Source organism: Equus asinus, chromosome 8, assembly GCF_041296235.1.
Source record: "Equus asinus isolate D_3611 breed Donkey chromosome 8, EquAss-T2T_v2, whole genome shotgun sequence".
Classification (NCBI taxonomy): domain Eukaryota; kingdom Metazoa; phylum Chordata; class Mammalia; order Perissodactyla; family Equidae; genus Equus; species Equus asinus.
The window spans coordinates 77,438,680-77,466,255 of NC_091797.1; the positions used below are offsets into that span (position 1 = coordinate 77,438,680).

At 39.7% G+C, this 27,576-nt stretch overlaps 3 protein-coding genes across 12 annotated transcripts in view; 2 read left to right on the plus strand and 1 right to left on the minus strand.

The window, feature by feature from the left end:
• The first annotated feature begins 159 nt into the window (after positions 1-159).
• Positions 160-9,326, plus strand: FAM216A (family with sequence similarity 216 member A). 2 transcript variants are annotated; one of them, XM_014858688.3, is made up of 7 exons: positions 160-467; positions 1,782-1,822; positions 4,527-4,642; positions 5,768-5,897; positions 5,983-6,166; positions 6,733-6,815; positions 7,953-9,326. In XM_014858688.3, the coding sequence occupies exons 1-7, from the start codon at positions 376-378 to the stop codon at positions 8,066-8,068; spliced, it is 762 nt and encodes a 253-aa protein (XP_014714174.1). In that variant the 5' UTR covers positions 160-375; the 3' UTR covers positions 8,069-9,326. The 2 variants fall into 2 exon arrangements, with proteins under 2 accessions (XP_014714174.1, XP_014714175.1); XM_014858689.3 differs by having other exon boundaries at positions 207-467; positions 1,782-1,816.
• VPS29 (VPS29 retromer complex component) lies at positions 6,970-17,126 on the minus strand. 2 transcript variants are annotated; one of them, XM_014858691.3, is made up of 4 exons: positions 17,011-17,126; positions 12,052-12,243; positions 9,706-9,941; positions 6,970-9,461 (listed from the first exon to the last, which is right to left on the minus strand). In XM_014858691.3, the coding sequence occupies exons 1-4, from the start codon at positions 17,011-17,013 to the stop codon at positions 9,344-9,346; spliced, it is 549 nt and encodes a 182-aa protein (XP_014714177.1). In that variant the 5' UTR covers positions 17,014-17,126; the 3' UTR covers positions 6,970-9,343. The 2 variants fall into 2 exon arrangements, with proteins under 2 accessions (XP_014714177.1, XP_070372130.1); XM_070516029.1 differs by having other exon boundaries at positions 16,999-17,113.
• The window catches only part of RAD9B (RAD9 checkpoint clamp component B), a 64,541-nt gene continuing 54,069 nt past the window's right edge, over positions 17,105-27,576 (plus strand). For all 8 annotated transcript variants that reach the window (XR_011505327.1, XM_070516026.1, XM_070516025.1 and 5 more), the window contains exons 1-5: positions 17,105-17,345; positions 19,159-19,229; positions 20,295-20,444; positions 20,653-20,767; positions 26,561-26,660. Coding sequence is in view for 7 of the 8 variants with exons in the window: in XM_070516026.1 (XP_070372127.1) it covers positions 17,105-17,345; positions 19,159-19,229; positions 20,295-20,444; positions 20,653-20,767; positions 26,561-26,660 (677 nt within the window). In the remaining variant the exon portion in view is untranslated. The remainder of the gene's footprint in view (positions 17,346-19,158; positions 19,230-20,294; positions 20,445-20,652; positions 20,768-26,560; positions 26,661-27,576) is intronic.

The following is a 27,576-nucleotide window of genomic DNA, read 5'->3' on the forward strand; positions in this document are numbered from 1 at the left end:
CTATATGGTGACACTCAAGACTTGCAAATTTGCTGAGGGTCTGGAATGCTGAGGTGGAAGTCACCTCTCGTTTTGGAGAGCATGTATATTTCCTTCCCGTGACACCTCCCTTCCACAAAAAGATGCAAACGTGCAAACGCACAATCAACGAACTCCCGCCCCCTCCCCCAGTTTAACTCCAAGATCGTGGATCTGTCCTCCCCGCTCTCCCGAAGCTGTTCGGGCAGTGTCCGGACCGCATCGGAGGGAGCTGGCGTCCGGCGTCCACCTCTTCACCCCCAATATCGCCTGGCCTGACGCACGCGTGCTGACAGGGGAGGGGAAAGGGGAAAGCTGCTCCCGCACACAGCTCGCGGTCCTGGCACCCGGGAGGAGATGGCCGGCCAGGGTCCGGTGTCCGTCTGGACGGAGTGCAGCTCTTCCGCAGAGCCGCCCGCAGTGGCCAGGACAGTGGGCGGCGGCGGCGGGTGAGACTGCGGGGCCTTGAGGGGTTAGGGAGGAGGCGACCAGCCCAGGGTCGAGATCCCCCTGTAGAGGAGAGGGTGGGAGCTGGCTCCCCAGTGCACTGAGGTGAGAGGAGGAGAGAACCTTTTTGGTGGCCGGGATGGGAAATATGGAAGCCGACACACTGTTTAGGGGAAGGGCTTCTGAAGGAAGCTTACGAGGAGGGTTTGGTGCAATGACTTAAATGCAGTGACTGCGACAGTCGCTTGCGTGGGTCTTTCTGCCCCGAGGGGGCGCTGCGAAACCTACTGGAAAAATTGCCGGCCGGCCGCAAGATCTCTATATAAAGGCAGGTAGGGGAACAGATTCCTCCGGCTCCACCGAGGGCTTCCGAGTCGATAAATCAGTTCCTTGTACGTGACACTAGGCACCTTCATGTCAAGGGGATTCATAATCGCCAATGAGACAAACGATTATGAATATTAGAGGCACTTGATCTTGACATTTTCTTCCCAAGGAATTTCCTTCCATAGTAAATCCATTTCATTTTGAGCAGGTTTTTACTACTTTTTCCTTGATGCTGAAGTCACTGCTGGAGGCAGTAACTCCTCATCCCTATCATCAGTTATTCCCAAAATCTAGAGCTGCCCAGCGTTCCCTCTCTGAATTCAGGCCACAGTCATGGCTCCTTCTGATATACATCTGGTGGACTGAAGACTTTTAAAGATGGGATGGGGTCTCGTGTTTCTTTTCTGTTCATCACAGTGCTTGGTGAAGTGCTGGATCCTAGTATGCTGGCAGATCAATGAACTTTTGCTCATTGAATAAATAGAAAGAAGAGGGATGCAACGGTGTTTTGTCTTAATTTGAGAAAAGAAAAAAAGAACTTGTACAAAATTAGAAACATTCCAGACCAACTTATCAGTTCCAGTATACCTTAAATACATGCAATAAAGAACAAGATAATCTTTTCCATACCCAAATTACTTTATTGAAAATAAAGAGAGCAAGAAAATATCATGGATAGCACCGATGCCCAATACTTTATTGAGCTTAATGCAGGAATTAGATTACGAGGCTGTAAGAGTAAGACCAAATCTGACTTAAAGTAAATCCTTTCTAGTATGGTAAAAATCTCAGATAACTCATTTTGAAAAAGCCTGGAACCACTGGGATACAACCAGAATTATAGGAGAAAATTTGCAAGACTTGCAGTCTGATAGAAACATGAAAAGTAAAAAGCATATGAAATACTGTCTTCTTTTCATTTAAAATACTTTCTTTACTGCTTATAAATCTGTCAACTATTACATATTATTTAATCTTTTTTTTAACAGATCAGCTGGATACTGTTATTACCAGAATTCCAAAGGTACCGGTGAGTAGAGCATACAAAGCAGATAATACCTATAAACAACATGGTACAGAGAAGCCAATTTTGCTATAACTACTCACACAATGGAGTTTTAAAAATAGACTTTATTAGCATCCTTGGTGAACTCAGTCTTTAAGATTTACAAAGAATAATCCAGCAGGTTCTTTCTCTCCTGCTAAGATATCTCACATCAAGCATTTTAAAAAGAGTGCTTCAAAATAGCAATGAATCTGAAAAGAACTGTGTTTATAACTGATGTTGATTGAAAAGCACAGAGCACAGCCTGGGGTTTCTATGCAGAGTGAAAGGAAAAAATCTAAATTGAACAACTTTGAGGAACATGAAATATTTCTCGGTGCTGCTATTTTCCTCTCACTTGAAATAAAGGATAGAGCTGCTGGAGTTGAGAGAGTCAGACAGGCCCGCCAAAGGCCTCTCACTAATTTATCCCAGGTAGAGCAATTTCAGTTCAATACTATATAAAGCTGGATTCACTTTGCTTTTCCTTGGAAAATTTATAGTCCTCACAGTTGCCTGAGTGTATGTACATATATATAAAAATACACACATGTACATATATAAATAAATGATATGGTCGTTTAAAAACGGAATTGCTGCATCATATGGCAATTCTGTTTAACTTTTTGAGGAGCTGCCATACTTTTTCCACAGCAGCTGCACCATTTTACATTCCCATCAGCAATGCACAGGGTTCCAATTTCTTCATCTCGTAGCTAACACTGTTTTCTCCTTGTCTGATGGTAGCCATCCTTATAGGTATGAAGTGGTATCTCACTGTGACTTTGATTTGCATTTTTCTGATGACTAGCCATAGTGAGCATCTTTTCATGCACGTATCGGCCATTTGTATATACTCTTTGGAGACATCCCAAGTCTGTTCTGTTCAAGTCCTTTGCCCATTTTTCAACTGGGTTGTTTGTTGTTGAATTTAACCATTATTTTTAAATGTTTCATTTTTCTGTAAAGAAATGCTATCTTTTGAGAAATTAAATTTTAGTCTAGGCTATAATACACATCTCAGAAATACTGATTAGTAGGGACACAAAAACTATATTCTTAATTAACTCACATTTATGATTTGAAAAAGGATTTAAAAAACTTAAAATTTTGAAATGGTATTCATTTTATTATTACAGATTCCAAATTATGTTTTAAGGGTCATAATAACATAATTTCCAGATGATTTTCTATTTGTTGGCAAACTAGTTTGTCCTTCAAGTATGCAAATATAACTCTTACTTATCTGCACTAACCATTCAACTTGCTGAAATCTTGAAGAAATAAGTAAATTTAAAGTTTAATATGTAAAATTATGGCCTTCATTATCAATAGTATTGAAACAAAACTGTGCTTTTGAGTTTACAAATTACAAAATTTTAACTTAAAATCTGTTCTGCCAGTTTTATTTGTAATAGCCTAAAACTGGAAACAACTCAAATGTCCATCCAGAGGTGGATGGATAATCAAATTATGGTATATACATACATGCAATGGAATACAACCCAACAATAAAAAGGAATGAAATATTGCTACATGTCATATGAATGGATTTCAGAATAATTATGTTGAGTGAAAGAAGCCAGACAAAAGCAGAATATATACTGTATTTTTCCATTTATATCAAACTCAAGAAAATGTAATCTGAGGCCAGCCCAGTGGCACAGTGGTTGGGTTCCTGCACTCTGCTTTGGTGGCCTGGGGTTCACAGGTTTGGATCCGTGGCATGGACCTACACACTGCTCATCAGGCCATGCTGTGGCAGCGTCCCACATACAAAATGGAGGAAGAAAGGCATGGATGTTAGCACAGGGACAATCTTCCTCAAGCAAAAAGAGGAAGATTGCCAGCAGATGTTAGCTCAGGGCCAATCTTCCTCTCACACACACAAAAAGAAAATGCAAACTAATCTCTAGTGATAGAAAGCGCATCAGTAGTTGCCTGCAAAGAGTAGGTGTGTGGAGAGGAAGAGAGTGTATAAAGAGTTGTTTCCTGATTAAATTTTTCCAGATATTGTTTTTCCCCAAACTGCTAGTGAATTTTATACCCTATATTAAGGTACTGGTCTCAATACATCTGAAATTGAAAACTAGTTTCCATTCTTCTTGGAATATGTCTCAAGTTTTATTTTTATTAAAAGACTATTCTTTTAATCTACCCACATCAGTATCTAAAATAGTGTAGTAACTAAAATTATGTAAAAATTTTAATAAATTTTTGCAAAGTCCTTCATTTTAACACTGCTTCATTAAAGTGGTAAAATTTATGTTATTCCCTCTTGAGTCTAATGCAGAAAAGAATTTTAAAACTATATACTAAAGTCAAATGAATGATAAAATATTGTAAATCTTTAAAGTGCAAATCCTACGTGTATATTCCTGTTTAGTATGGTCTGATATACAATAAACTAAAAAAGTAAGTTATTGTCAACAGTTTGCATCTCAGCTGACTTCAAAATAATGTAGTCCATATATAATGATAAATATATATATAGTTAAATATTTGTAAATGTCTTCGCTTTTTGCGTGCTCTAAAACCAAATGGCCTATAGTACAGTCTTCAGATTTAACAGCCTGACTCATACTACTACTCCAGGACAATCACGGACACATGTAAGTACGTAGATCTTAATAATTTGTTGAACTGATCTTTGCTCATGAAATTGACAAAATAATGTCCTTGCCTACAGATAGATTCAAAGATGGACATAAAGTGAACATAGCCAAGCTGCAAGAGTTATGGAAAACTCCTCAAATTCAAAGAATTCACATCCCTAAATCAATGACAGATGTGCCCTTTCTAAAGGTATGCTAACTAAATACCACTACTTTATTTAAATACCAATACTCTTTGTATTCACAACTGCACTTTTTATTGAAGGTAAGCTGCTTCGAAGGTAAGGCACTGTGGAAGACAAAATACACCCAGCATATTGTCTAGGAGTCTGTAAATATCTGCTGGGTAAAGTTGTGAATGAGCGCAAGGATTTTATCATTATAGATTCCCTGTCAAGAGTTCTTTCAGGGCTTTATGATACTTTAGATCTAATGTACCTTTACTCAGGAAGCTCACTGCCCCAAACACAAAGATGCTTGAGCAAAGTTCCACTCTAGAGATGGAAACCCAAACTTATAAAGATTTTGCTCAAGGACTACAAAATTAGAAGCAAGTAAAGAAAATGGCAATAAGCATTTGCAACTGTTGACCTGTGCTACCCCATTAAAGATCATAGCTGCCAGAAGCATCCTCTCTAGAGCACTGCGAATTAGGGTTACTACAGATTGGTGCAAACTGGTAAATTTTTCTGACCAACATCTTGAATTTCCTCTGGATTTATTACCTATTCAGTTCAGTAAATCCTGTGTGTGTGTGCATACATATGCTTACACAGCAGGGCCTTGCATTTTAGGTGAGCGTCAACTTCTAAAATCAGCAAGCACAGTGAAAATCTTAGTTGAAATTACTTATATCAGAGACCAACAGATCCCTGAGTCTGTCCAACACCACAGTTATTTCTCTGGGGCAAGAAAAGGCTGTTTCTTTAGTTAAAACTAAGTACAGTAATTGGGTTGCTTTTAGGTGTCACATTATACCTCAAAAGTCATATTGAGGGCAAGATGCCTATACCCACTGAGAGGCACATGGGAACTAAGACTCACTGACAGCACAGCAGATTCATACTTTCCTATTCTTCTAGGGCAGTGGTTCGCAAACCTCTTTGGGCATCTGAATTGAGTGGAAATGGCAAGCAGAGTCACTTGTTTAAATGGCCATTTCTTTCTCTCTCTTTTTGGCCAAATTAACATAGCTGATTTGCGTAAGTAAAATGTACAGATGGTACAACTGTCCTGAACATGCATCCTTTCGGATCAGGAATATTGCCAACCTCTGTTCTACAATGCAGCCTATAAATCTTGTTCTGTCTTTTAGCATCGAGACCTCACCATAGGCCAGAAGCGTTATCTGTGCAGCATTGCTAAGATCTATAATGCAAACTATCTGAGGACGTTAATGAAGAGGCAGTACATGCATGTGATCCAGCGCAGCTCACACAAGCCAGGCAGGTGCACCCCCAGTTAGTCCCTCACTAGTTCTCACAAGAAATGAGGAAGTCTTCTAATAGAGGTGATTTGTATGTATGACAGGTGCCCTCACTCATCCCAGGAGCCGCCTCAGCTCTCGTTACGCACAGAAGCAGCATTACCCCTGCACTACATGGCGACACCAACTGGAGAGAGAGGACTCAGGGCCTTCTCACATCGCAGCCATATGTGCATCTGAAATGATCATACAGCATTCCCTTTGGCGACCAGTGAGAAACAAAGAAGGGTCTGTTTTTTATTGTTTCCAAGGAGGAAAATGTACTCCAATTTTATGTGAAGGGTAGCTAAATGATATTAAAGCTTGTGTTCCCTAATATGTTCACTTTGATAAATTCAGAAGAGGTTGGACAAAAAGCACAAAAGGATGTTATCTCACAGTCTCTTTTACTGAGCTGACTGGGATATGCCACTTCTTCTGGAACATATTTTGTGGAATTGTAAAAATTTCTTCATCAGATAGAGATATAGAAGACTGCCCCTTTCAATGATTCCCACTCAAACTCAAAATAATACAAACACTTCCAAAAGAAGCATATGGTTGCTTCTGCATGGGGGAATACTATAAACAAAAAAGGAAAGAGGAAAAGAGATTAAGAAGCCTGATTATCCAACCTGAACTACAATAGTTAGCTTTGCATTTCAAGGTTAATAAGCCACAGGAGAATTCAGGGGCTGAAAGGATCTTTTTGGTGATGCTGGCAGCCTAATAAAAAGTATTTGTATGCTCTTGCACATGCATTAGGCAGCTGTTCACTTTGCTGGTTCCAACTGAGATGCTTCTCTTTCTCATAGTTTAAAAACTGGATATGCATCTAAAACAAGATGTAAGTTGCTGAAGATTTTTAGAAAACCAGGGAGACTGTTCATGCAATCAGGTAAATGTGGAATTTTTAAAATATGCATTTTAAAAGATCTTATGCTTAAAAAATATTTAAACCCAAGTTTCATTTCTATTACAGAGGACATTAAAAAATTTAGAGTAAAATATAGTTTCTGCTTTCATTTTAAAGAACACACTGCTCAGGGGAGTAAGGTTCAAGGTATTTCTAATTCTAAATAAAGATATTTATAACATCAACATCAAAGACTTAACAGAGAATGAATTTGTCACAACCCAGAGCCACAAACATGACTTTTCCAAGCCACAGCACTCCTTTTATGAGATAGTGACATTTTTGGATGGACAACATATTTTGTACAGCATTGAACAGTTTACAAAGGGCTGCATCACCTATACCATTTTGTTTAATTTTCAACAAACCAGTGCAAGCAAGCCAACCAGGTGATATTATCAAAATTTTCTGGAGCAACTCACAAATCCAGACTTGGGAAGGATCAGCAGAAAGGATCCTTCTACACAAGTGCAGAATACCGCAAAATGAAAAAGGCAAAAGAGAAAGACTGAACGTTCAGAAATATTCCTCAGAATTGATAAAGTGAAAGTTAAATAATTTCCCCTTACTACTACAGTGGGTAGGGAAGTTAGGCCTTCTGAACCCATATCCCATTTCCGTGTGACAGTGCCACTCAGCTCTGCTGTAAATATCACACTATGCCTATCCAAGAAATGAGTGAAATGGCAGGGGAGAAGGTAAGTCTGGTTCCAAAAAGATCAGCTAGAGGAAACTCCAGATAGGGGAAAAGTCCCTGTGGTCCCCAAAAGAGAGATGAGAAGGCACTTAAGGAACATGGAGAATATTGAGGCTAGAACTCCCCCTTAAACAAAAGATTTTGAAAAGCAAAGGGAAAACAGGACTTAGTAACAGAGAATTTGCTACACAGTAACTTGGCTAGAATACAGTACTGGCTATCTTATTTTAAAAAGTAAGAGATGTGGGGGAAGGAGGGGAGGTGGTTAAGTTTTGAAACTTGCAGGCAATTTGTTTTTGCTAAAGGCTCATTAGTGACGTAGGTCATTTTGAAGGCGGTTCTTATATACAAGTCTAAATTTTCAGGATGAAATACAACTTATTTCCAAACCAGACATTATAAACTCTTTTTTTTCCCCTTAGTTTCTACAAATGATTCTGAATCATACACGAATGAAGAAAAAAAGGAAGAAGATTTACTAAAGTGTATGCAATCAATGTCAATTGAAGAACAGGGAGAACATCTGATGCTAACTTGACAATCTCGTCTTGTGTATTGATAAAGTGCCAAAAGTAGGGGTAAGAGGTTGTGATTTGTGTCCTCTCTCTACATTTAGGATAGTATTGTTATTTACCATTAAGTAATTAAGTAATTTTGGTTTGTTCAGAAACTTTTACAACAGTCTAATTGGTTTGATGTAGGTCCATGTACCAAGGATTGTGTAATAAATTTGCGTAGAATATATGCTTATATTTCTAGCTAGATACAATTAAAATTTTTCTTGTCACTTAAAATTGAGTAATTTTTCTTTAAATCTAACAAGTACATTGTGTAATTCTTTCTCTGCTTTACAATAAGTCCTAAAACAGCAACATTAGAATAGACAAGTATTTTCTTGACTGAGCTGAGGAAAACTGAAATCTTCCGATTCAGAACAGCATTTGATAGAGATAGCATCCTGGCTTGCAAAGAAGGTATTTAATAAATATTTGCTGCTTGAATACAACTTAAAAATGGAAATATAAATTTGCCCTATTTTATGAAAACTGCCACACAAACACTTGGACTCTCAAACTAGATTAAGTTGGGAATAGTGCTAAGGAGGCGATTCCTTACGTTATATATGCACTCTAGTGTGCTTTCCTTCTAAATATTGTTTTTAAAAAATTTTGTTAAAACTTGAAAAATAGGAACAGGGCAATTTAAAGCAACAGTTTGAAGAATCCCTGCTGATTTCACATGCCAATATGGTATATTATTTAGAAAATAAAATCTGAGTGCACCATTATGACCCAGAACATTGTAAGAAATGAGAGAGCTCTGAAAGGTCATCTCAGCTACCTTATCACTTTAATACTTGTCCACAGGTTGATTCAATCTCTTATTTCTATGATTTGTAAAAATTAAAACGCAAGTTTATCAAGAAAGCATAAATGAAAGGTAACTGTTTATTCCTGGAGAAGAAAAAAATGTATACAAGAAAGACTAGATTCTTTCTTCTCATGCACTACTTTTGTAATAAAGTTCCAAATACCAACTTTGAAAATATTTACAAGGATAAACTTTCCCTAACACGTGACCATTTACTGTGTGGTGAACACTTTTTCATAGAAATCATATACTTAAACTAAATATATTCTTATAGTTTACAAGAAGCTTAGAACATTGTATTAACAGAAGACGCTATTATATTTTACTGCAAAATATTATAAAAGTGATACAGTTTTGTGGCTCTTAAATGTTTAATTACTTGATTTGAACAGGAAAATGAAAAAAAAAAAAACCCAACAGAAAAATCAAGACAGGCCTAGCTTTAAGATTTTTTGTATTCGATTCGTTCTACTTTCACGTCATCTCCAATTAGCTGATACACGTAAGTGACAACTGTAGAAGCCTGGATATCCATCAACACAAATGAAGGAATAATGTTTCTGGAAGAAAACATAAATAATGTCAGTGTTTTGTACTAAAAGCAGCAGCACTACAAAGTCATTTTAGGATGACAACTGGTTTCAAGGAGAAATCTTGTTGTTACACATAAAAAAGAATCATCACCAAAAGAAGATTGCCAAAAAGGCTATAAATATTTAAATGGTCACATTTCTCTTTTATGAAATGTCACATGCAATTATTAACTTTAAAAAAACCCCAATTCCCAAATTGCATACTACTCACGTTTCCAAGGCGTTATATGCTCCAGTGGCAGAACCTGGGTTAATGTAGAATTTATTTTCATGCTCAAATGCTTCAAATTTGTGTGTATGTCCCGAGATAAGAATGTCCACATCAAACTGCCTCTGCAGCAGGGCTAAGCTGGCCATGTCTCCCCATGGAATAACTTGATGTCCATGGATCAAACCAATTTTGAACTGCCCAACAGTCACAACTTTCTGTTCTGGATAATTCAGATTCTAAAATGAGAAACAGACGTAAGAAAAAATATATTTTAGAGATACTGATGTTTAAAAAACAATCTGCTTAAATATTCAATCTCATATGTATGTTTTGATGCAGTGCCTCACAACCAACACATTTATTAAATATTTGATTTCTTCTCAGTCATTAAGGCTGCAACTATGCAAAAAACATAACTTACATCAGGTAAACTGGAATTTATCATGCAACCCCTTTATTGTGTTTATTTTTATAGAATATGGGTTCTTTGGGGCATGCTGTAGAGAATAATTATTGCCCCAAATTTGTGAGTTTTCTCTACCTAAGAATCCTAGGCATATAAGCTGTAAGCTAGGGTGTGTTGAAATCATATTCCAGGCTTTAACAGTTTTATAGATGGTTCAAAATCATAATGATAGTTAACACTTATATAGCACTTAGTATGAACCAGGCACTATTCTAAGGGCTTTATAAATAGCAACCTATTTAATCCTTATGAACAATCCTAAGAGGTAGGTTCTAGTAGGACCTCCATTTTATGGGTGAGGAAACTGAGGCACAGAGAGGTTAAAATAACTTGCCCACGGTCACGTTAGTAAGGGATTGAGCCAAGATCCAAACCCTGGTAGAATGGCTCCAGGGTCTATGAATTTAGCAAATTAGAAGCAAGAAATTTTAATTCTTGCTACTGAAACTGTCTTTAGCATCACACAAATGGAACCCCTAACATGTTTTTAACAAACCAGAACTACATTCTAATTACCGACAAGAAATTGGCCCCTTTGCTTCTCATCCCCCTATCTTTTAGCTCCATGCCACCACTAGTTATCCAAACTATTTTTTTTTGTTTGTTTGTTTGTTTGCTTTTTTTTTTGGAGGAAGATTAGCCCTCAGCTAACTACTGCCAGTCCTCCTCTTTTTGCTGAGGAAGCCTGGCTCTGAGCTAACATCCGTGCCCATCTTCCTCTAGTTTATACGTGGGACGCCTACCACAGCATGGCTGCCAAGCAGTGCCATGTCCGCACCCGGGATCCGAACCAGCGAACCCCGGGCCGCCGAGAAGCGGAACGTGCGAACTTAACCGCTGCGCCACCGGGCCGGCCCCCTTATCCAAACTATTTTTCAAATCCACTCAAAAAAAAAAAAAAAAAAAAAAGACACTACGCTCATTGGGTTTGGTATACAGGAACCCCAGTAAAGAGCACCAATGAAGTTAAATAATTAATGAAAAAGCTTATATTCCCAGAAACACAAAATAGATTTTTCACACTAGAATCAGACTTATTATGCTAAATCATACAATGTTAGCACTGGCAGGAGTCTTAAAAATCATCTATTCCAATCACATTTATGTAGGAGGAAATTAAGACCAGAAAGAGGATGTAATTTGCCTAAAATCTCATTATTAACTTTTTTTTTGGCCCATTGTTAATGGGCAAAGTTGGAACTCCAGAATTCCTAACTTATTTTCTTTCTTTAAAGTCAGGTTTATTGAGGTATAATTTACATACTGTAAAACTGACCTTTTTAGTGTACACTTCAAGGGATTTTGACAAATGCACACGTCTATTCAAGTACAACCACAATCAAGATACAGAACAGGTCAACCACCTCCTCAGAACTCCCTCATGCCCCCTTACAGTTCACCCCTGAGACAGGGAGCCACGGCAGGGTTTTCAGAGACCAGTGATGTGATCTTACTTCACCGAAAAAGGACCACTCTGGTTGCTACTTGGAGAACAAACTATGGAAAGAGGAGGGTAGAATCAGGGAGGGGACCCCAAGAAAGGGGTCCAGTGGCTTGGAACAGGGTAGCAGAGGTGGGGGCGGTGATAAGTTTCCAACAAAAACCTTAGAAACTAAATGACAGTAGTACAAAAAATAATGACAAAACCACTTCTATTTCGTATCAATTTAGTTAGAACGAATACTTAATATGTTTATTGATTAATCTAAAATCAGTGATTTTCAAACAGTAAGAGAGGAGTATGTGTAGTAATTTTATATTTGGAAAATTAAAAGAAAAAAGACCTTAACAGTTGAAAAATTCTGGTCTAAAAGATAAAGCTTATATATGTAACTATCCAGAAAAGGAACTATTTGGGAAGGGAAAGGGAAATACATCACCTCATCGAAGTCTCCTCTCACAATATGAACATCGCCGGCCAGAGTCTTGAGATAGTCATAACTCTCTTTGGTGCAAAGGTTTCCAGTGCAGAGAATGTGCTGAATCTTTCCTGGCACCAGTAGTTTTTTGAATTTAGCTGGCAAACTATTGCACCGGTGCGGGATGTGCAGGTCTCCTAATACCAACACCAACTTTAAAGTGTCAAGGTGAGACAAGGTGTAACGTTAAACATGATGTTCAAACAAGGATTCTCCTCCCAAAACTCCCCTTTTAAATTAAACTAATCAGAGATTCCAGAACCCAAAAGAGCAAAAGTTATTCACACAGTTCCTATCATGATCATTTAAATAAACACACATATGGTAACATACTCTGTTCTAAATCAATCTTATTTTATTTTGGTCATAAACAGGTATGCGTACACAATACAGGTAATCACTCTATTTACTAAGAATAAAATCAAGCTTTCTAGTGTGGTTCACTTAGAGACCTATGAATTACACTGAAAAAAATACTACTGGGCTCTGTGGAATTTGGCATTTTGAAGACTGATATGGTAATTAATATTTCTTTTTTTTTGAGGAAGATCAGCCCTGAGCTAACATCCGCTGCCAATCCTCCTCTTTTTGCTGAGGAAGACTGGCCCTGAGCTAAGATCCATGTCCAACTTCCTCTACTTTATATGTGGGACGCCTACCACAGCATGGCTTGACAAGTGGTGTGTAGGTCCGTACCCGGGATCTGAACCAGTGAACCCCGGGCTGCCAAAGTGGAATGTGTGCACTTAACTGCTGCGCCACCCGGGCCGGCCCCCATATTTCTGCAGTTGTAAAACCTTATATATTGATTCATAGAATGTTAATGAAGAGAATTACTAAAAATGTAATAACAGAGAACAAAGTTAATTCTATAATTTATGTTTACCAGACTAACAACTATTTGGAGGAACAGTAGCCAAAATTTACAATATTTGCTACTTAAAACTATTAGCTATACATTACAGAAGAATAAAAACAGCCTATGTTTCAAAGAGTTTCAATAGGGCAAACGTGTGCTTCTGAATTATAATCTGTTATCTTCTTTTTTCTTCATTATTAGAAATCCTCACTGTCACGTTATTATCTAGATTAAACTGCTTATGTACCCCCAGTTTAGTTCTCAAACTTAAAATAACATTTTCAATCATGTGCATAAAAGCATTAAAAAAAAAAAAGCTTGATGAATTTAGCAGGAGGTAGAGTTGCAACATAGTCTCAGATGACAAAAATAAATTTTGCACTTAAACATAAAAGAATAGAAAACCTCAATCCTGTAAAATTTTAATTTAAAAATTTCAACAGTTGACATATAAACACTATTTAATTCAGTCATTTAATAGAATATTGTCAAAAAGTTCATTTAAAAATAATATCTGCCCTCCAAAGAACAAGAGAATCAATTTCTTCATGTCGATTAGAATAAGCTCCTTTATTCTATGTCAGGATGTCTTCCCACACAGACATCTCATCCATAAATGTACATGCCCTTTAACTGCTTTTAAAGAAGGCATGACTATTCCTTAATATTATCAAAGAAGACATTAAATATCTGAAATAGAGTAAAACAGAAAATAGTGTTTGTTTTTTTTTGAGGAAGATTAGCCCTGAGCTAACATCTGCTGCCAATCCTCCTCTTTTTGCTGAGGAAGATTGGCCCTGAGCTAACATCTTCCTCTACTTTATATGTGGGACGCCTACCACAGCATGGCTTGCCAAGTGGTGCCATGTCCGCACCCGGGATCCGAACTGGCAAACCCCGGGCCGCCGAAGCAGAACGTGCGCACTTAACCACTGTGACACCAGGCCGGCCCCCAGAAAATAGTTTTGCCACCACAGACTGTCACCAAATTAAAATCTGTCAATTTTTAATTGAAATTAAAAACAAAATGTGTGAAATTAAAATTATTACTAAAACAAGCTTCCTTCATCTTGCAACAAATACCAAAATGATTACAAGGGAAAGGATGTAGAGCAACTAAAGTAACACAAGGTTACAAAATTAGCACACTTTAAAAGAAATTGTTAAATAAGTTTCTTCTTTATAAAAAGCAGTTTCAGCTGGTATTTGCTCAATGACATATTAATTGTTTCAATCCAGATCTTAGTGGACAAAACATCTGTAAAACTAAAAACCACCGAGAAGTTTCCACCCTCATCAGGAATCCATACAAAAGTACCTGGATATAGAACAATCTTCATCTTTAGAGGGGGATCCCTTCAGATATGGATTGAAGTACATAGTTAATATGGGAAGCTGGCATTTGAGAAAAAGGTAAAAAATAGATTTCTATATTAAAAAAAAGAACTTCAACCTTTTAAAAGGGTACATGTCTATACCAGGCTGAAAATGTTTAGGACTAATAATGAATGCACTTTTCCATTTGAATGTGCTAGAAAGAACATTAGTTATGACATGATACTTTATAATAACTGATGGCCTATTCTACAGTGTACTCTGGACTATGCCCACGTGTACCCAGACTGTTAGCCGTCTAAGGATATAACTGTATGAATGACTACACAGAAATTATTTCAAAGTAGTAAGGATCCTTACTAGGAATCTGGTTTCCTGCACATGACAAAGCTATAGGGAAAATAGTGTCACCTAACAAATGTCATTCTTGAAGGAGTCTCCTTGCCCAAATTCCACACTTGACAATTCAGGTTAGACATAGATTACAGCGTCTTTTAAGACAGCAAAAGATCCTGGCAATGGCAGTCTTGTTAAATTCAAATAAAGAACCAACCCAATCAAAGCATAGGAATTTGGTTACTTCCTATTTGACAGACCATAAAAGGGTGAAAATCCCAGTAATCAGCCACCCAATCACCATTGTTAGTAGGAGCTAAGAGAAGAAACTTACTCTGTGCCCAGCCTTAGTGGAATGAAGAAGTTGATTGCAGACAGGGGAATGAAAAAAAAGGGTGAAACATGACCAATGTTAAAAGAAAGCAACAAAAAGAAACAAACCAAAAAAAGGAACAAAAAACTTGTATCAAATGAATATGCAAACAATTGTTAATGATTTCTGAGTGTTATGAAAGAAAATGTTAAAAATCAGCTTTGCTCAAAACAATACCAAAAGAACCATTTGCTGTATTTTTAAACATTTTACACACATACACACACAGGCTCTCTCTTTAAAAAAATTTGCCTCGTCAATTTTTCCTATTAGTCCTAATCTTGTTCTCCACATCGACTCCCATCTCTTTTGTTTCCGGTTCTGTTAAGAATTTTACAAGACAATTTGGAAAATTCATTAGTAATAGCTTAAATGAAAGCTAACATTTTCTGGATTCTTAAGATCTAATTATTCCTCAAGTACACTGATTTTAATTTTCTTATGTTCAAAATTCTACTAGTTGGGAAAGTATGCTCAGGTAGGTCATTATTTTGTATAGAAGATCTAACACAATGCTATGAATACATTATCAAGTGATGAAGTCACCAACTAAAGATGATAAAAGCAAACACATTTCTCCAGCTAAAAGTGGACCCTCCCCACACTTGAATTTGCTGCCCATAGACTCTGGATACTACTAAGTGTTGAACATTTTTAGTTTAGTCTCCTTTCCCAAATAAAATGCTTTTAATCATAAAAGAATCAGCTAATGCTAAATTTTGCCCAGTTCTTCCTATTTCATGTGAAAAGTCATGTTCCAGTACAATTACTCTAAAAAAGTGTTCACCTCTCAAAAAAACTGCAGAAACATGAATATAGAATCATATGTCAGATAATTTCGTCTTCTCCCAGCGATGAATGTCTCAAAATTACTGTAAGCTGGATTACTCTAAAGTGGAGTCCGTTTAGAAGCAAAAATCAAAAGTAGGATTAAAACCTTTTACATATATAAAGAAACTAAAGAAGCATACACCATAAATCTTTAGCTATCACGTCTATAAGCCACCTGAAAGGCTGTTTGTCACATAATCATGACAACCTTCAAAATGCAATGGATGCTCATCTGAGAGAGAAGTCCCTTTACAGTTAACCTCATCAACACAAATACCAAGATAATCAGAGCTCCTCTTGAAACCGTTCTTAACTTTTTAGGGGGTCAAGGGCACCTTTGCACATCTGATTACAGCTATGCACCCTCTCCAGCAGATGCTCCCGAGTTTCTATGTAGGAAGGTCTTAGGGGTAGCAACCTTCTGGGGCCGAGGGGGTGACGGGCCGCCTTGAAGCTGGCTGCGGCAGTGTGATCAACGACCGAGGTAAATCACTGACCTTTTACCCAGAAAAACGTACGTATTCACAAAATTTTCCAAACAATTTTAAAGAGTTCATAAACCGCTAAGCAATCCTACTCTACAGGGTCCCAAGAATTCTAAGAGCCACCTCCAGTCCTGGTGGGCATCCTACCACGTTTCAATGGCAGCTGGACGTTATCTCCGGGGAAAGCGGAGGGTTTTTACCCCCTTTCCCTAGACGGCAAACTAAAATGCTTAGGGGATTCTGCTTGCGACTTCCCGTTCTGCAGCTGAGAAGCCAGCTTTTGCCACACTGGGGTGGTAACCGGTGCATCCCAACCAGCGGGAGACGCTTTTTGTGGGAAAGGAGTAGGGAAGCGTCTGGAAACGGAAGGGGCCCGTGCTCCTTTCTCGGGGACGCTCCAGGCGCAGGCCCAAAGACCTTTCCCGTGCGGGTCTCGTGACCAGCCGAGCAGCTGAGAGGGGCCCTTTCCCCCTCGGCAGTCCTCCGGCCCCCAGGGCGGGGGTGCGAGGCCGCGCCGGCCGCACCCAGAGGTGGCCGCTCCCGCCCCTGCCTGCTCTCCCCCTCGGCTGCCCCCAGGCCCGGGCCAGCCCGCCAAGGCCTCCGGGATCGCCCACGCCCTCGCCCCGAGACTCCAGCGGCTCCCAACGACACAGCACGCCGGCCGAGGGCCAGGCCCCGGGCTCCGCGGCTGCCGTCCTCACCATCCTGTCACTGGGCTCCGCTCAGTCACCACCACCACCGCCGCCGCCCTCTTCCTCAGGCTCCTCGGCGACCCGCCCACCCCGCTCGCAGCCAATGAAAAACGAGGTCCGCAGGAGGCTGCTGTACGGCGGCCCGCACAGGCCCTTTTACGCCGTAAAGCGAAACTCATCTCTGGGAAAGAGGAGGGGGAGGGGAGGGGTGAAATCTCGAAGCTTCGAAAAGCGCGGGCAACATCCGGGCACTCGGGGCCGTCAAGCTGAGGCGCGTCTTGCGACCCGACTGGTTAGGGCCCCAGCCATGCTGAAGTGCGGAATGGGCGGCAGTCAGGTGAAAGGTGGACGGCCTTGCTTGCCTTCTTGTGTAGAAAACGAAAGCCTGAGGTTCATGGGGCCGACTCTGCCGTGGCAGTCTGGATTCCCTTTTGCCTTCGTGCACGGGGGCTGAGGACAGGAGGCCTGGCCACAGCCCGCCTTCGCCCACCGAGGCCCGTTAGCGTCTGAGGCGGGGGGAGGCCCAGCCGCTTTTCTTGGTGTCCTGTTGTCGTTCTGGGGTGTCCGTGCTTTGACGCTGCGCCGTGGGCCGGAGCCCCGAGTGCGGCCTCGCACCGGGCTGAGGAGGAGCGCGCGGGGAGGAGATGGGGGGCAAGAAGGCTCGCACGACCACAGTGTCTTAGTGTCGCGAGAAAAGCGCAAACCCGGCTTCTATTCCGGATTCTGCCATTTTTTAATGTATGACCCGGGGCAAGCCACCGAATCTCTTCGAGGCTCAGTTTCCTCATGTGTTAAGTGAGAATAGTAACAGCCCCTTTGTTATCGGGTTTGCTGTAGGAATGAAACGGAAATGCATGTGAGGAGCTCAATAATAGGTGGGAATGCACGGAACGATTATCCTAAACCGTACTTGAAACGTGAGAGTCACTCCAGGAAATCCCTCCTTAGAAGAGCAATGGTTTCCTACAGATCGGACCCTGAGGATGAGCGCGGAAGGGCGTCCTGTGCTGTAGCGGGCTCGCCCCATGGGGGACATGTGGGGGACATGTGGGGGACGGTGTTCGTGGACAGGAGAGGGGCACAGCCCCCTGCGCGTCCTCGGGCGCTAGGCGGTGCTCTGGCAGTGGGCACCTCGCTTCTTAATAAGCACTGGGCGATGGTTCAGTGTCCTCCTCCTGGGTTGTGGGCCCTGCGAGGCAGCGGCTGTGCCCGGCTTGTTCGTTGCTGTTCCCCCATTGCCTTGGGTTGTGCTTGGAACACAGCAGCTGCTCGATACACACCATTGGATGGATGAAAGGTCTGCATTAAGCAGCTCCAGGAAAAAGTGGTGACTGTGAAGGGGTAAAAAGGACAGATGCCCCCCACCCCCCCTTTTTTCGCGTGGTCATGCTGTCTTTCTCAGTTTGAAGGCTGCGCGCGTAACTCACACCCTTCTGATTCTTAAGTATTATAATCTGATTTTATGTTCTGGGATTATCTTTCCTTTTTTCTACTGGGTTGATAGGGCATCCCTTTTTAACGCAGCATAGTATTCCGCCTCTGTTTGCCACATTTTGTCGTTATTTGTAATCGTGAGAACGTTGGCAGTGTCATAGCAGATGAGACCATCGTTGGTCCCGCCTAAGCCTCTTTCCCAGAGGCCGTATGAGTGTGTTTGGTGGAAAGATTGGCATCTTGCACGCTGCCCTCAAACATCGGAGATGCATCTTGAATGTCTCTACAGTCTCTCTCATGACTTGTTTTGACGTTGCCACCTGTGAAGATGTTAAAACACTTCAAACCATCCTCTCCATGCTGTTTTCACACTTTGGGGGGTGGGGGTGGGTGGAGGGGAATACATTTATTTAAACCAAGTTTAAAAATGCATTAGTGTGAAATTGCCTGGTTGCAGTAGCTCTGTGCAATGCTGCAAACATATAGAAGAATTGTGTTGCATTTGGTCACTTCACACACTCATTCTTTGAATTTATGGAGCTCCGCGTGGCATTTTGCCAAGGGTATTACACTGTATTTCTTAAGCAAAGTAGCCTTAGTCTATAGAACACTGTTCCCTATGGGTTTATCTTGAGTCCTGCTTGAGTGAATGCTGAAGTGGCCCTCTGGTTTGTCTTTGTTGTTTGAAAGAATGTCAGCAGCACCTTTCCTTTTTCTCCACAGTGTTTGGGAAAGCAATCCAAGCTCTATCACGAGTTAGTGACGAGCTGTGGCTGGACCCATCTGAAAAAGGTGTAAGTAAGGACGTTAACTAACAGACCTCCTATTAAGGCAGAAGCAGATGTTTAAAGGTCCCAGTCCAGATTGAATGTTAACCAGGAAATTCAGAAATTGTAATTATCCCTTTGACTGTTCATCCTTCTTTTACATATCTGAATACATTTAGAGCATAGTAAACTTAAACATCATGCAGATAGGGGCCGGCTCCGTGGCCGAGTGGTTAAGTTCGTGAGCTCCGCTGTGGCGGCCCAGGGTTCAGATCCTGGGCGAGGACATGGCACCACTCGTCAAGCCACGTTGAGGCGGCGTCCCACATCCCACAACTAGAAGGACGTGCAACTAAGATATACAGCTGTGTACCGGGGAGGGGGGGTTTGGGGAGATAAAGCAGAAAAAAAAAACCAGATTGGCAATAGTTGTTAGCCCAGGTGTCAATCTTTAAAAAAAAGAAAAAAAAATCATGCAGATAAGCCCAACTTATTTAAACCAGAAGTCACAGACTGGTGGTCAACAGGCTGGATATGGCTTGCAGCAGTGTTTTGTGGGGGCTGTGCTGTGTTTTTTAAAAAATTGAAATAATTTTCTAATACTTAAATAATTGGGAGAGTCCACGTAAAAATCTGAATCTCTTGAAAACTCAGATCTGACAACTTTGGGCCTCCATTCCCAAGTGGAGGTAGTTGGCTGTTTCTCCTGTAAGATAAGGCAAGAGATCATCATTTTGCTGCAGTCTTTTTACTCCCTTTTATATTACTGTCTGCCCCATTAAAGTTAAGGCCCCTGTAGGCATTTACAGTTTTACTATTTCAACATGGAAGATTTTAGATTTAAGACATAGGTATTCCATATAGATATGTACACATATATATACGCAAATTCAATACACATTGTATAATGCAGCCTATATCATATATATATAATAATTCATATGTATAATGTAGTCCATATAATGCAGGTAATATCTCATAGCCTTATTTGAACACATTTAATTGCGATGGGAAAGGTAATAGAACTTTTTGAATTAATCGTTTAAGGAAAGTTGATTTTTTTCCTAAATAGCTATTATTTTATTTTTCCAGCTTGCTTTAAGATCTGTGAATTCTTGTCGGTCAGCATATGGATGTGTTCTCTTCTCTCCTGTCTTTTTTCAACAATATCAATGGTCAACTTCAGTGAAAATGAATGATAATGACACAATATCGAATTTAAATTGCAAATTGGGTATGAAGGTAAATATAAGTGGCCCTGGTTTTCTCTTGTATTGTAGAAATATTCATTATATAGGACATAATAGTTATTCTGTACTTCATACTTGGTTTAAATGGCATTCAGGACAAGTCTATTCATTTATGACTATACATGCTCTGCTTTTGTTTGTTTTTTTTAACTAATCAAACAACCCTATTTGTGTTGTTCTATAATGTGTTTGTGTTACAGTCAATTCTCCCCATCTTTAAATGTCTGAATTCCCTCGAAAGAAATGTAGAGAGCTGCAAAATATTCACCAGATCAGATAAGTGCAAAGTAGTCATTCAATTCTTCTGCAGACATGGTAGGTATAATTAAAACTAGTTTAAAGTATTGTGTGTTTTTGCTAATATTTTTCATGTTTAGGATATTCAGACTGCACGTCAAGACTTCACATTGCGTTATTGCTTAGAATTTGTGTTGTTTTGTGGTAGGACAGTTGGAAGTACTTGAAAAGTTTCTCTATTGTGAGATGAATGGTATTATCTCCTTTTTTGACTTGTCAGTGGCACAAGTTTTGCCTGCATACAAACCAATTTCTTTTTAATGTCAGTTTGAATTCAACCAAATTCAGTTGGTGGTTCTAAAATTAACTGGCTGCTTGATGATATTCTGTAAGAGAGCTTTGGTAGCAGCATTCCTTGGTGAGAACAGGAAAGAATAATGCCTACCTGTGTTGAAAGTCCGCTAGGAGGCAGATAGTAGTATATCTGGTGCTGGAAAAAGTGTGGTAACTGGCCCAGGGTCACAGAACTAGTAAGTTGCGGAGCCTGGATTTTTATCCAGCCCCACAACAGTAGGAGCCAAACCCTTCATTCACTCTCTGCGCCACCAAGCTGTAAAACCGATTTCCTGCCTCCCAGCCTTGCATGGTAGATATTTAAATGCTGTACTCAGGACCGTTACATGCTTAAATACCTGTAGCATGGTGACTAGGAGCGTGGACTCTGGAGGCCACAAGGTCTGGGGTGGAATTCTGCTCTGCCATTTCCTTGCTAAGACTTTGGGCAAACTATTTTACATCTCTGTGGCTCAGTTTCCCAATATGTAGAATGGGGATAATGTTAGTACCAGCCTCCTAGGGTTTTGTGAGGATTCAGTGAATTATAGGCAGTTACAGTTCTAAAGTGTTTAAAAGAACGCCTGGCACATTGTCTGATTGTTAGCTCTAGTTATATTTATTATGATTGCAGCTATTTTATTTGAAGTTAGCAGGTAGAATTGTATGCTTTAAAAAATCTTGTACTTGTGATAATGGTCTAAATGTTTTTTTCCTAGCAGAATGGTCTTCTGGAAGGTTATCTTAGTGTTACAATTTATATTTCTTAATTTTGTCTTACATTTGTCTTAGTATTTTTATTTCAGCTTATATTTATATTATATTCCTTATTTTTTCACTACAAAATATCAACGATTTAACGTTATTTTTTGCCTTCTTTGACTTTTAGTTCGTATAATAGCAGAATCCTGTGAAGAGCGTGATTAAAAGCACAGCAAGCCTTGACATTGCACAGATTTGGGAGTGGATTCTTCTATACTTCCTATACTTCTTACTAGCTTTGTGAGAGTACATAAGCTTTCTGAACTTTCATTTTCTTTTCTGTAAAATGGGGGTAATCTTATCTATCCTCGTGTACCAGGGTTGTTAACATGAGGATGAAGCGAAATCACATGTGAAGCACATAGCATGGTGCCTGACACAGATGGAGCACTAAGTAGTCAGGGCCTGCTATCATTAGAGTTTTCCTCATCCCTTATTTCCAGCTAGATTTTGAAGAACCAGCTTTTTGATTTCTTAAGTGTCTCTCAAGTGGCTTGATTAGTGTCCAGTACATATTTGTGATTGGTTGATACTTAATATCTTTTGTAGGGAGGTTGTATGAGTTAGGTTGCTTTAATTGCAAGTAACAAAAGACAATAACTAGAAAATCGAACGCAAAGTGGCTTAAACAATAAGGAGGAATACTGGCTCATGTAAACGAAAAGTTCACAATTAAGTCATGGGTGTGGTTCTATCCAGCCTGCAGCAGCTGCTGCCTCTTTTCCTTCTTTTTAAAATTCTCTCAACTCTGCTTTCTTCCATGTGATTTATCCCAAGGCCAGCTTCTCTTATAAACTTTTAACCATAAGGTGACTTCTAGCAGCAGCTGGGGCTACATGCCTGCTGTTTTACATCCAGGGGAAGTGAGAGCCTTACCTCATACATCCATTAAACAAAAGTGTTTGACTTTCCTCTGATTGGACCAACCTAAACTAATCCTGGTGGCCAGGGGAATGCCATTCTCTGTCTTGGCTTATTGCCATATCTGGACCAAATTCAACTGCAGGAGTATAAGATTACATCAGCTGGTTTATACCAGTGAGGGCCCACCGGTGATGCTGGAAGTGCAGTCAGTCCCACCCAAACGTCATGGCTGCCACACAATAGGGAAGGGATGGCTCAGGAAGGAAGGGAGAAGCAGGGAATAAATGCTGCTATAGTAATTGGGATAAATAGTTATACTTTCCAAAACTGTATGTCCTCAGCAAATTATGCTTGCGATTTTACATTTATAATCTGTTGGAGAAACATTGTTCAAATTTAGTTAAGAAAAATCACCTGGGCAGAGGTATCCAGTAAGCTGCTAGAAATATGTATTTGGAATTTGGGAAGAAATTAAGGATAGTGAAGTAAATTTGGCTCTCTTCTTGATAGAAAACAATTGCAAAAACACGAGCTACTATGAGGGACTAACTTCTCTGAATCTAACCATAAACAATTTCTAAAACGATGATTTCTTAGCATCTACTAAGATGCTAAGATGATTATTTAGCATCTGCTAATAGGAAAAAAAGGATGATTTATATCATCAAGAACCAAGATTCATCTGAAATATTTATCTGCCTATTGATAATTTCACCAATTCGCCATATTTTTTTTGCGCTGGCCCCAGAGTTGTGAAAAATGAGTCAGTGAGTTGTCCCTGAAGAGCACACTCTGATATAAACCACCTGCTGATAAGTTCAGGGCTCAAGGAGACAGGTCTCCGACAGAGAGGGGCTTCCACTTGAGGAGTGCGTTGGGCTATTGAGTGAAAATAAAACTCTGATTCATACACATATATTAATGAAATGCTATCAGGAGGCAGGATTCCCTCTTCAAGCTTTTAAGTTTTTGCAAAAGGACATTCTACAGATGTGCAAATGACTTTAAACTCACTTAACAGTGAACTTGAAGGTTCTGGGGGAATATTTGGATAACTCATAAGATTTTTGAAGTATCATTGGTCTCTGAAATTCCAAACTCCACAAATGTAACATCTCCAAAATAATGGTTATTCCTTAGCTGTACCTTTTCGAGTTTGAAAGAGTTCTCTGGACCCGCTGAGGGAGGTTGCAAATTGAGCTTATGAAGTGGCAAGCAGAATTCTGCCATAGCATCCATGGCCGGGAGCAGATGGTATAATGCACTGCCACGCAAAGTGTTCCATGGGCTGGCTGCTGGGCCCCAAACTGTTTGTTACTGGTCTGTGAGAAGATAAGGAGCTTATGCCAGAATTTAAGTCAAGCACATTACTGACTGTTCTCTTTACTTCTGCTGTTTTGTTTTTGTTTTCTTTTTTTAATAATAAGACTTTCTCGGTGAAAGAAGTAAATTCTGATGAAAACTCCTTATCTCATTACAGCCCGGTACTTTGTGCAGCACTAGGTAAAGTTAATAAATGACACTGAAAGAAAACAGGACTTCTAAATTATTATCCCATTTGCATCCTATCAAGGAAAATTATTATTAAATGGGAAGACTAGAAAAACCACAGTGAAGAGATACATCAAGCTGAATTGCTTTAAAAAGGGTACAATGGATGTCTTTGGGCAAGAGATTTCAAGGAAAGAAAGGAGAAGAGGAAAGGCTTTTTCTGGGGAGTGGCATCACATCGGGGGAAGTGTCCAGTAGCAGAAATGGGAAGGCATCCAATGATGAGGGAGCAGTGTGATCAAAGGTGTAGGCCGTGTTTAGTGTGTGTTGATAAGGAAGAAGGGGAAGGAAGCCAGTAGCAAGAAAAGGAGCATGGGATGACAAAGAAATCAGATATGTCTCAGCTTGGATGTCCTCGGCAATGCCACTACTCACCTGAGTCAGATACTTGTTATAGAGGTATGATTCTGCTTGTATGTGCGTGGGCTGTTTCTGAAGAATACCTAAGAAACTGGTAACAGTAGTTGCCTCTGTGGAGGGTTCTGGGGTGTCAGGAGTCAGGGGTTTGGGTGGCTTACTTTACATTGTCTATCCTTTGGTATCTTTTGAATTTTATACCATGGGCACCTATTATATGTCACTCCAAAAGTAACTTGAAAATATTTTCTTTCAAATAGGTAAAATATGTCAGTTTTTGAGTTTTGTTTCTTCCCAAAATAGCAGCCACAGTAATCCCTTTAAAATAGGTCATATTATGTCATTCTAGTGCTCAAAACTCTCAAAAAGCTCCCCATTTTATCCAGGGTAAAAGCCAAAGATCTTACAATGGCTCTGTGATTAGGAAGCCCGGCGTGCTTCCTACTTGGGCACTGTGGCCTGCTGCTTCTGCCAGACAGCCTCCTGCTCCAGAGGGCACACGGCTTGTTCTTTCACCTCCTGCAGGCCTTTGCTCCTGTGACATCTTTTCCATGAGGTCTTCCTTGACCTTGCTGTTTAAAATTGCTGCCCACCACCACTGGCAGTCCCCCGTCCCGTTGTGGCTTTCCTTTTTTCCTGTGGCACTTATCACTATGTGCCATACCAGTTGTTTTACTTATTTGTTTTCTTATTGTCTGTCTCCTCTCACTAGAACGTAAGCTCTGTGAAGATAGAGAGTTTTGTTTTTTGCTGGTTCACATTTCCTGAAATAGTCCCTGTGTGGTAGATTACAAAAACAAATGCTCATAAATTATTTGCAGCCCCTTCCTTCAGAAGCTGGAGTCTGTTTCCCCACTTTGAATCTGGGCCGGCCTTGCACTTGCTGTGATAACAGTAGAGTGCAGTGGAAGTGATACTGTGTGAGTTCCAGGCCGAGGCCTCAAGAGGCTTGTCAGCTTCCACTGTTGAACTAAGAAGCTCCCCATCAGCTTGAGCACAAGCGCAGCACAGTGTAGACTCCTGGAAGGTTAGGGAGCATGTGGCAAGAGGTCTCTGCCAGCCCAGCTGGCCCAGTTTGCCCCGCTGAGACCTCAGACTTGAAAGTCAGACCAAGATGATCCAGCCACAGCTAAACCAGCCTAAACCAGAACAACTCAGCTGAATTATGAAAAATAACAAGTGTTTGTTATTTTGAAACACTAAATTTTGGAGTGGTTTGTTATCCAGCAAAAGCTAACTGATACAACCTTGTACATAGTAGGTGCACAGTAAGTATTCATGAAATTAATAAACGTTGCTGTTGTTATTGACTCAGTGAAAAAAAAATTAGTTGAGAAATGTTGTTTCTAGTGAGCCCTTTTGATTCCTACTACAACATTATTATGCTGTAGAAACTTATTGCCCAGCTGGATTTTATTTCATGAGCTCTATATTCAAACTTAGATTCAAATTCTAGCTATACTTGTTAAAACAGCATAGCCTTGAAAAGTCATTTAGCTTCACCGAGCTATAGTTTCCTTTTCTGAGGTTAAGTACCTGCTCCACAGGGCTATTGTGAGGCTCAGAGGCAATGTATGTAAAATGTACACTGCAGTTGCTGGCAAACGGGGCCATAGCCGTTATTGCTACACACTCCTCTCCTCCTCCTCTCAGAGGAAAAGAATTCACAGACCAGATGTCCAGTACTGAGAGAGAATCAGAGATGTATGATCTGTCATGGGTAATCACTATTTTATACACAATTTAAGAAATTACCTGTATTTCAAAACAGTGTGAGAATTCTACTGCCTGATTGGTCAGAGGGTATGACATGTTGCATGGTGTCCACCAGGGAGCGATAAACACATTCATTAAGGAATAGTGCTGCTCTAAGCTGTGTGTACCTGCCAGATATTAAATGTTGCTTTAATTTTATTGTTTTAACTTGGCTGTGAAACTTACAGACTTTCTAATGTGTTAATTTTGTACATAAAATTATTAACAAGTTGCTTTATTCTTTTTAAGGTATTAAAAGGACTCACAATGTGTGTTTTCAAGAAAGTCAGCCTTTGCAAGTTATTTTTGAAAAGAGTACATGTTCTAATACACTAATGATTCAACCAAGGTAATGAGTTCTCTGTTGTTTATTTTCCTTTTCTGAATATATTATGGTCACAGAGTAAAGAATTAATGCCCTAGAGCTTTTAAATCAGTTACTTTTTTTTAAAAAGCTCCCACTGGACTTGGAGAAATCACCTTACAGGATCTTGAGAAAGATAATAGTAGATAATGACTGTCTAATGGTAGCAATAATAATTTAGTGGCTAGTAAAGTTCTAAAAATGTCCCATCAGTGGCTTTCTATATCAAGTGATATCAAGAGAAAAATATTATCTAATAATACTTTGCATTTATATGGTGCCTTCTGTCTGAGTCTTAAAACACACAGGATGAGGAAATTTTAACATTTTTGATATGAACTGATTTTATCTCTAAGTGTTTGCATTTTTTTCTCTAGAGAATGAGTGAGGCATATTTGTCAGTGTAGGGCACCCAATTTTTCAGTTAAGGTGTAGCATTAAACATAATTACTTTCTGAACCTAAAGATATTTTATCCTTATTGTTTTTTAAATTACAAAAGTAATACATGCTCCTTACAGTATATTTAAAATTTATAGAAGAGCACAAAGATAAAAAATGAAAGTCTTTCTCCTCTACCTGCCCCTGTATCCCACATGGCAGGGGTAACATCTATTAACAATTTGGTGTATATCCTTCTAGATCTTCTACTTATAACCCATCTCTTTGTAACTCTCCCTCTCCCTATAGCTATGGATATCTCTTCCTTTCCCCCTCTTTCACCCTCTCTCTCAAATTTATATCACATACTGCATACATACTTATACATAGTTTTTTCAAAGAAAATGTCCTAGTATTCTTATTGTTTGGCAAATTGCTTTTTTTAGTTTCTATGACAGTTCAGTTAAATCAATATTATTATTTTTAATGATTGCATATTTTTTCATTGTATAACTGAGCCA